Source organism: Cephus cinctus, unplaced genomic scaffold, assembly GCF_000341935.2.
Source record: "Cephus cinctus unplaced genomic scaffold, Ccin1 Ccin1_scaffold0577, whole genome shotgun sequence".
NCBI lineage: Eukaryota > Metazoa > Arthropoda > Insecta > Hymenoptera > Cephidae > Cephus > Cephus cinctus.
In genome coordinates this window covers 182,872-193,501 of record NW_014333226.1, presented here as the reverse complement: position 1 = coordinate 193,501, position 10,630 = coordinate 182,872, and the positions used below count along the sequence as shown (strand labels likewise).

Sequence of the window (10,630 nt, the reverse complement as noted above, 5' to 3'; positions counted from 1 at the left end):
GGTACTTCACCCCTTGCTACTCAATGAAAAAGATGTAATCTACATATGACAATGGTTCGTTAAATTTTATAAATTATTATGCTTCCATCTTGATTAACTTGTACAAATGTGTCTTTTTTTGACATTTATTCTTCTTGTAAGATATATACGGAATCCTTCAACTTTTAGTAACGGTATTTATTTTTAATTTGCGAGTAGTGAAAAAAGGGGGAAAAAGTATTAGGTGCACGGGGACTTTCTCCCATGGGGAATTATGGTATCTTACATTTACATTCTTTGTTATTCCGCAGTTTTGAAAGTTAACGTAATCGCTAGGTTTTGCGAGTCGGTTGAGTTTGACTTTTTTTTTGAGTGCGTAGTCTTAATTAACCCGCGTGACCGCGTAAGCTTTTCTTTTTATGAAATAACGTAAGTGGGAATTATTTTTTTAAAAGAAAATTGTAATTTACGTTCCAGCCTCAAAAATAGCCGCGTATCAAGTTATACGTGATAAATAATAATAATAAACGTATACCTTGTCGAACGAGTACAAATCTACGAATACGACAGTCGAAAGCATAAAGCAACGTGAAAGATTAAAAAGCTCGAGGACCTTTCCCTTGTTGTCATTTCCGTTTTTTATTTCTCTACTATCCTTTTCTTTTCTCTTTTTCGTGTCCCCTTTATCCCCGAATAGCCGTGTACGGGAACGCGAGCGCAGCGCCTCTACATGCGGACGGTAGTAACCAGAAATCGATGACATTCAATCGGTGCGTTTAATCGACTCTGTGACAAATCGTCACAGTGTACCGGTCGAAGGAACGTGGAAAAAGTGGAGCAAACAAGAGAGATAAAAAGAGTGGGAAAGAATGGGAAAGAAAGAAAGAAAAAAAAAAGGCAAAGGGAATCCAGGAAGTTGATAAATTGAAATCACGTAGGTGAACTACTAACCCTTAAGCTCGAATAATGCCGAGTTGTCGCGCATGGTTTGCTCGTAAAACGATCAACAACCCTCTGTGGCCCTGTTCGTGTAGGACATGTATTTTTATCCATATACGAATAAACATACCAATCTACTTATGTAGAAAGACATTCACATACGTATAGTGCGAATTATATGTGATTATTGAGGACACATTATTTATTCGGTTATTCGGGACTATTGCGCCACCTCAAGTTGGTTTGACCATGGAAATTAATAGAACTCTCTCAAATAGTCCTGAATAGCCGTCTCTGTGGTTATTTGGGCCACCTGACGTTAACCTGTCCATTTGAATTTATATAGTAGAGCCAACCAATCAGGTGATGCCGTTGTACTAAATGTCAATATACCATATTACGTTAGTCAAAATAACATATGAAATATTCATGAGCAACATAAGCGTCAGCGTTTGTGAAAATTCAAAACCGATAACAGTATATCCCCATTTCTAGTATATGGATAAAGTAAATAGAAAAGAATAGCCTAAGCTCCTTTACAGCTACTTAGGAATATTGTACGAAACCCGAATGGAGATTAGGGGACGATGAAAGTCTCTACGAGGACCAATGACGACATCAGAATCTAAAGTGGATCTAGTAAGGGTAAGGATAACCTCTAAAGGAGTAAAGGTCCCTTTTGATGGATTATCCCGATTGTCAGAACAGTTGAACGCACTTCCGGTTCGTTGATGACATATGACTCTACTGTAAAACGAATCTTAGGTAGATGCATTATACGTAGGTAACATGCCGCATTTACTGCCAACTATTCTCCGACCGGATGTGAGCTTCCCAGAAAATCATCAAGGAGTCCCGGAGCTTACGCAGGTCGAGAGAAGGTGTCTCCTGAAAGTCAGGTAATCCAGAAGGGAAATTTAACCCTTGTCATTTTCCAGGAAGTATGACGTAGAACGGGAAGTAATCCATCCCATCAATTATTCAGGGGTAAGATGTGACGTGCGTTTACGTCCGATACGTCCCTGAGATGGGAAACTAAGAGCCTTGAACTTTGAACCGGAAGCTGTGCTCTTTGACAATATCGACCAGCATCTACATAGATATTTCTAAGAAAAGCACAGTCCATACCTACTTACAAGACACCCGTTGTACCAACGTGTATAATTAATAAAAAATTTAGATTATTATTATTTTACAAAAAGCTCCATACTACTGTAACTTTACAACGAAATCCCAAACAGTGAGATCATAAGTCAAATAAAGATTTTCCGTCGCATATTTATGATGCACTAAGTACGAAAGCTTCTGAATGCAAAAAAGCCCGAATGCGTACCGTCTAGAAAGACCGTGAATAAGAGTAAAAAAAAAAGTAAATGCGATCAACACGAAAGACATACGTTGGAAAGAAACGGGCTGCGAGTTACGGTCAGTGTAGGAAAGAAGCGCTAGGCGGCGCCACTGGAGTTTTCCAACATTTCCGTAGTTGCGCGTCGAGTTTCGTGGAATTGTAAAAGTTTCTCGCTGTGAGTGCTTGTGGATGCGAATGCGTTACGTACAAAATGTCGCAGTGAACCAACAGAAAGAACGTTGAAAGAACCGAAGAATTTTACATCGTGCAATTAATCGTGTAGCGTCATCCCGGGTTCAACCAGCTTGCTGGAAAGTTGGTCGCCATTTGGGACCTTGTTGTTTGCCTTTTTTGTCCATTCTTCTTTTCCGGTTACATCCCCTTTTTTACCCTTGCATGTCTGGCAACTTGATCGACTCACTGTCTGACAAGGGTACGACATTAACATGTTTTTCAACCGAGAAGAAGTGCGCGTAAACGACGCATGCGCATTAGCCACTAAGAACCTACTCCCACATTGTACTTTTTGCACAGTTATTCGTAAACGATAATTAGTCAATTTCTAATACATATCCAAGTGATCGTTCGACTCCTAGGATTTTTTTGCGTAAAATCAATTGACCTGTCTCTTACGGTATAATTGAAGATATCTCCTAAATTGATACTTTCGTCGCGGGATTGAAAAATTAATTTTTCGAGTCTATGGATTATAGTGATTTCGGACGAAGAAGATAAGTCAATCCATGATCGCCGAAGAATATCCTATGACCCTTGACCTTTCAGTTCTTTCCTCTTACGCCGAATTGCTTTTTCTTCTTTTCCATCTTTGCTCTCTATGTGGTTTTCTCCACTTTATGAAGAAAATCACGACTTCGGATTCCTGAAATTTTATTTCCACAGCAACACGACTCACTTCCGGCACGGGCATTTGATCGGGCGGAGACGTGTGCCAATATATGAGTATGTGTTTATGTACTTACAGGTACCTGAATATTAACTATGTATGTACATATATGTCATATTAGAAGTATATTAGAACCCTTCTCACAGCTTCCGACTTCAAAGCACCGTTAGACGAGGCATTCGGCTTCTCTTTGTAGACGAGCCACTGAATTTCGAGAACAATCTTGAGAGTTAAGCGAACCGGGATGCGAAAATCGGCAAATTCAAATTCGTGAAAATCTTAGGAATTCATAGAATCACAAGTTCTGGACGCTTCTCGGTACTTTCTAGTCTTTTTACATTACACTAATAATACACGAGGAGTCTGCCGCTCTCTAGCAAGTAGTAAGGAGTAGGTGGTACTTGGCTCCATCCAGAGACTCGAGACACGTGTAACGTGAAGGCTGATGTAACTGAAAAGACATGCTCGGGCTGGAGTGTATTCAAAATAGGTATCCCGAGTGAGTGGGAAGTTTGAAAAAAGAATTTTGAAATTGCCTATAAAAGCATTCAAATACGTTCTAGAACGAAAAGCTCCATAATCATCATCTGCATTGCCACGAAATTCATATACCGGGTTATTTCGTCGAAATTCACCATCCGAACATGATTTTACCCTAACAATCAATTGGTCGCTAACTTCAGGTTTGGATTGACTAACCCGGTATATACTTTGTACGATAATTATAATTGTGAAAGGATGGCGGCACTGTATATTCGCAATGGGAGAATATCGTTTGAAAAAAAAAATGTCTATAAGCACTGACTAAAAAGCTAAGTAGAGTAGACACCTTATGGGATATAATGACACGCGAATCTGGTTACACGGACTTTACCTATTGAATTGCTATATACAGATATATATTGAACATACCAGAATCGTGTGACACAAAATACAGGGGCATGTCTAGTCTATTTATATTCAGTCTAGACCATATATTTTATTCAAAGCTTACTCTTCAGGGTATTATTCAGAATCATAGAATCACGACTCAGTTCGATAAAGTTCAAGAATGACGTATGAAGTGCAGATTTCTCTTGAGATTTCTTTATCTTTGTCAATATTATATAGGTGCATATATAATGCTGCATAAAAACGGTTACGGAGATATCCTGAATGCATACTGCAGCTTCGGGTATAAAAACCGCACAGCTATATATAAAAGTATATATAGGTTAGTGAGAATAAAATATTTGGCAACTCACCCTTCTCAACGCAGGTCGTCACGCAGTCCCTCACGGTAGAACCCTCACTGACGTATTTCTGCAAAAGGGACGAAGAAGAAGGTTTTCGTTATTATCACAAAAAAAATGAAACCCCATTTGGTATTTTATAAATCGGCGCTCAGCCAGATTACAGTAACCTAGTTATACGTGTAATCCCGCCCAGAGGTGGGTACGTAAGAAAATTTATTATATGACGTGAATCAGATAAAGTTTGACAGGTGTAAAAATATATTTACATATGATTAAAATTATTCACGTGTATTTTTATATAAGTAACGTCAACTTCGTTTTTGTAAAAAAAAAAAAAAAAAAAAACCGTGTATATCCCTATTTAAATATACGTAAACATTAACGACGGCAAAGGCAGCACGGAGAATAACTGATCTTGTTCGGTATGCAAATCCCTGGGGTCCTCGAGAATTTCCAAAGTTTGATTTAGGTAAGACGTAATACGTCTGCGGCTATGTGTATACAGAAAGGAATAATGGTTAGGCGATGCCTTATTTGCCGACTGAATACGAATTGGTATGTCTGGTCCGACGTGAAGGAAGATATTACTACTACCATTGGTCATTCCTGACCTACTGACCAGGTCGAAAACAGAATAACTAAACTTATGATTAATTTAACGAAATTCCCGCGTCTTTCCATAAGTTGTTCGGCGAATGCATAATCAATGATTTAAACCGGAATCGAGTCTGCCGTAAGGCACGTAAAACTTTAAAGACTTCTTGATCTTGCACAATGAAAGATTGAAATTGGACCTAGGGGTAATTGGAGTGGATAGTAAGCATAGTCGTATGAAAGAACTCAGCGGGGAAGTATAGAAGGAAGTAAAAAAAAAAAAAGTATATAAGAGAATACTTGGCAGAGTCAAAATTACCCATGATTCAATTCGAGGAAGCACGTTGAGGCCCTAGGGCAGCGCAATGAAAATTTCGCGTCATCGTTGAAGTAAAATTCTTAAAGCTTTAAAGTCGGCCAGAAAGTTTCGCGACAACTTCTACGCGAAATCCCCAGCGTGCGACTCCCTCTCTGTATATGTATACGATGATTACACCCATGCTCCAAGGACGCTCCGAAAACTGCGCGAGACCATCGAAGCTCCGAGTGATTAAAAGTTCCCCGTGAGATCAGGCTAGGTCTTCCGTCGTTTGACTGCTAACCCGTAAACTTACGAATCAGCCAAATAGCAGAATTCATAATCAATTCCGACAATACCTTTTACTCGAGAATTACGATTATTCGTGGTTAGGTATCGGGCCTAGGCTATCGATTGCTATATTGGTAGTTCGAAAGCGCAAAATTAAAGGGAAGACGCTGCTATTCAGTTGGGAAAGAAATTTGAATTTCCCGCTGCCTAAATAGCAGAGACCATCGATATTCATACATTATAATACCTCTGGATGAGGCTTTCATACATATTAAACTCTGCTCCTCTCTCGCTCCCTCTTCTCACGCTCGGCCATCCTGATCCTCCAATGTATCTTGTTATCACGAACTGCCGCCTACGATAGTGATGGCGCTAGGAGTAGCGAACCGCCCAGCGAGTAATGCAAATTTACTGTGGGTACGAATATACGTCCAAAGGATGAAGAGAGAAAGAGAGAGAGAGAGAGAGAGAGAGAGAGAGAGAGAGAGAGAGAGAGAGAAAGAGAGAGTACGAGCGCATTACACTTTACGAAAGTAAACAAACAGTTGACGATACATAAGAGAATCTTGCATATACCTATTGACAGTAGCGAGAACGTTCGACCATTTCCAGGTTAGGTTAACTCGGACAGCTTGAAAGCTAAACCGCAACAATGCATCAAGCCGGAAATATAACTAGAAGTTGCCATTATTCTTGGCCGAATATTGAATGGCATATCGACAATTGCATTCCTCTCGTAGGTACAGTAAAGGAAAGAGGAGAATCCGAAGTTCTTATACGCGCAGCAAAGAAACATGATACCTCGAAAGTGGCGAGAGCCCGATTGCCGACTGACTAAAATAAAGAGACAAGAGCCCGTATGACGTAGCAATAAATTAAAGGCACGAATTCGCAAGGCTGTGCCACTGTACCGGAAGTTTAATTCACGATAAATAGCCCGTAACAGATTATTGAACGACCTCGAGAATATCTCTGGAATTTCCGTCCTCGTGCACAGAATGGAGACGTGAAAGTTGGAAATTTCAGGAATTTTCAAAATCCTCCCTCGTAATCTCTGTTTGTTCGTCAAAGAGAAATAAACGAAAAAAACAGATACGATATTTTGCCATACCTTTACCTATGTCTTAGCTTTTACGATAGAAAAATTATATAAGATGTGTGAAGTATCTAAGGCATTATAAAAAAAAATTCTTAATTACTTGACCCATTGCTTGTGCCATTATGCCAGATCCATGTAGGTTCGTCACGCAGCTGCGCCAGGTAAATCGTTGCACGCACATGGCGACATTCGCCGTGCCCATAATTCTCAACTACGCCAAAAACACGGTGGTCGCGATAAATCTCAGTTTTGCTTATAATCACATTTTGCAGGATGGCAGCACTGACTACCCAAGAGCGGTTGGCTTTTAAGCCCAGGGTAATGAGAGCGAACGAGAGACTATCGCTTTACCTTTTCCCATTTACCTTTTACCAACACAATATATATATATATATATATATATATACAATATATATATACACACGCTATACTACAAACCTCTCCACCCTCTCCCTTTATTTTCACCCGCTTTATTTTTCCACGATCCCTTTTTATTCTGTACTACTACACCTTGGTGGCCCCTCCAACCCCTAGGCATTATTCGCATGCCGAATGGAGTACGCAGTGAATAAAACACGCTTCATCTAAGGATGATCCGCGGGATGGAAAATGGCGCGTCATCCGGTCCGAAGGATCCTTCAGATTATTTTTCTTCTTTTATCTTTTTCTTTAGCCTCTTCAACCTATTCTCTCTTTCTTTTTTTCTTTCATCCCATCCTTCTTCCACTTTTCTTTCGTTCCCTCGCCGAAGCAAAGCAAACTCGTGCCCACTTCTTTCCAGATCCTATTTGGCTCCGGCGAAGATTCCTCACTCGGAATGAGAACTGTGAACGGAGCTTAACGAGAAGTCCGGACAGTAATTTCTTGAGGCGTATCATGACTCTGGCAGGCAATCACCGTGACCGGTCGTGATCGAGAGGTCACGGATTTCGAAAGCTCGAGAAGTTGGCCCAGACGTGACGTCATAATAGGAGAATAATGAAGACAAACGAACGAGCCTTCCTCGGGGATAGGATAGTCGATGCGTTTCTGGAAGGTATTAAGCTCCCGTTGATACTCCGCCCGGAAGTGAGCTTTCAATCGGCACCGATCGGAATATCAATTCAAATTGTTCCCATTGTTTTCGCAGAGGCGACGAACTAAACGCCAGTATGGGAATCCGTGGGTTTCGCCGTCGACGGATACGGGCTTACTTCGAGGATTTTCCAAACGAGTTACTGAGAAATTAATTAGTCGATCAGGACTCGTTACCAGGCGCGCCGATTTGTTTTGTTCGGGATAAAGCAGTCTGGAGGGTTGAGTCGAACGGATTAAAATGAAACACAAACAATAGGACCAATTTTAGGGAAAAAAGTTATTTGAACAAAAATTAATGACTATGGGTCAAATGTATCAGCCATAGTGATATCCTCATCATCCACAGGGGCAGTTGGGGTCAGATCAACCCGGTAGGCCCGAGACTTGATTAACCCTAAAATTCATTAGAGCAATCGTGATATACTTTTTGAAATAGCTACTCCGACGATCATATTTCTTTAGGGAGATGGTTTTACTCGATCTACCTTTATTTCTATTGATCGTTAATCGAACTGACAGGATATATATGTATTTCAGTCCTTCACTTCTAACGAATCGATAATCGAAATCGCCATCGCAGACACAATCGAGAATCTTTCAATGCGAGACGCCATCTTGCCGAGCTTAAGTGCTTTCGGAGCACTTGGAAAGTGGACCAGTATAGTCTTCCCAGAGAATCTAGAGCTCAGCAAATCCAAAAGCGTCACCCAACCGGAAATTGAGGCGGTGTCAGACCGAGCGCCTCGTAACGCGCGGAGTTCAAAAGTCCGAAAAGTCCTTCGGCCGGAAGCTTCCTGGAAATGGAAAACAATTGATTTTACGGAAGAACTTCCGGCGTTCCGCAGTATAAATATTAGGGGAAATCGGGCCGCGGTGGAAACTCACGTACTTTGCCAGCCATTTTCTTCGAGAAATTGCTTTCTGCTTTCTATATCGGGCACGATGCGTCCTCCTGTATTTTATTCGTCGTCCTGTTATGCTTCTGTAACGCGCTCTGCATCCATATCCAGTAGCCGTGATACCTCGGGAATATTTTGACTACGGAATTACCTCACCGAATATCCGCTTCGCACGTTAACGAACAACAATGGTGAACCGCGCTGACTCCTTTATTTTGAATTAATTGCCGCTTAACGGTTTGAGGCACTCGATACTTTACAAGGATAATTTTATAAAATATTACTCGTTCATGTTACATGATTCCGATAGATATAGATTGGAAAAGTGTAATAAATGTAAAAAACATATATGTATATGTGGTAATACCAGTAAAATAGTATTATAGGTAGAGCTTAACGTTGATAATTATTTCCTGCTACTAAGAAGTACTATCTTCGACATAGTTGATCCATGCGTATAGTACAATAGAACCGTTATAACTATAGTAAAATTATTAGCAGTTGTTATTCGCATATATTTTGGCATCAATATAGTACGATGAATCGGATAACAGATGACATAATATCATTAAAGTGTATGACAGTTAACGGGTTGCTTTGTCGAAGAGAAAAATTAAAATTTTTTTAATTCCTAGACATTGAGTATAATGCAAATTTCAAATGTGACACTTGGAGCGCAGATTTTGCATGGGAAATCTAGAGAGTATTACATTTTTTAAGATTCCAGCAACGCTACTGTTCTTTGTCACTCGAAAAGCACGAGTATATATTTTAGTCATTTCCTTTCCCTTTACCGCAAAAGTCATGTCACCCATTATCAAAAAGGCCCAAATGATTGTTATCAGTTTTCGCCGATATCAATCAGTCTTGCGTGTCATTAGCCTGTATGTGGGAATACGTCGCTTTGGACGTCATTCAATAAATGACAGGTTGTCACTATGCTGATCAAAGTATTTTTTTGCAATTGGATTGACTTTTCACCATATTCGCTTCGGACTTTCGCATTCGTAAAAGTATAGCATACCAACAAGCTGTGAAAACCAAAAATTGGAACTGGCATAAATATTGCAGGATTCTGGATTTTCAAACTTTAGTCGCCCATGCACCTTAACATACAGAAATGTCGAATTAATGCATGGCCTAGTAGTAGGTCAAAGATCAGACAGCCATTGAAAAAAAAAAAAAATACTTCCTAAGTAAAAGGTGCGTAACTTGACTTATGTTAGTTCCTAATAAACACGCATTTGATTTTACGCTAGAAAAGTGACATTGATGATGGCGCCACGTAGCGGCCGTCGGCAGCGAATCTTAGATTTACGCACGGCATTTGAATGAAACTTAATTTAATAATATATATAATAATAATTTAGTAATAATTTGCATTACAAACGCCAGGCGCAAACAGCTGATACAAATGGTGGCCGCCATGCTATTACTAGCAGCCAACGAAAGATCTGAGTATCGCCAAAACTCGCCACGAGGGCTGCGCCACTAGTTACTTTTCAGGCGTATATCGTATGACTAACCTAAAATGAAATTGATGGCAATAGTAAACTTTGCATATAAATTAAAATAAAGTCTAGTGGCAACACGAGCTAGCAATGAAATATTACGTGACATTTAATACGTTATACATTCACGTAAAACGTGTACATATACGCGACAGTCAAATGTGTTGAATTCGAGAAGCTGCCAGAATTTTTTAACCAAACAGTCAGCAAAGTAGACACGACAAGAACGCACGAGTATTTGGTACCTTTTTATTTTGTGAGTTAGCCAGGCATTAAATCAGTCCGAAAATCTCGCCCATAAATGCCCGCCGTCTGCCCCGTGACATCCCTGAAATTTTGGTTACAAAAATCCCGTCCCCTTTAATTGTAATCACTAAACGTGAATCCGGTATTATGCAAATGCGCGCAGGTTGCGTGTTCGTTCTGCAAAAAAAAAAAAAAAAAAAAAAAAAAAAA

At 40.0% G+C, this 10,630-nt stretch overlaps 1 protein-coding gene across 1 annotated transcript in view; it reads right to left on the bottom strand.

The window, feature by feature from the left end:
- LOC107268709 overlaps window positions 1-10,630 on the bottom strand; it is a 53,206-nt gene that overhangs the window by 2,339 nt on the left and 40,237 nt on the right. The window contains exon 3 of the mRNA XM_015741748.2: window positions 4,415-4,472. Coding sequence (XP_015597234.1) covers window positions 4,415-4,472 — 58 coding nt within the window. The remainder of the gene's footprint in view (window positions 1-4,414; window positions 4,473-10,630) is intronic.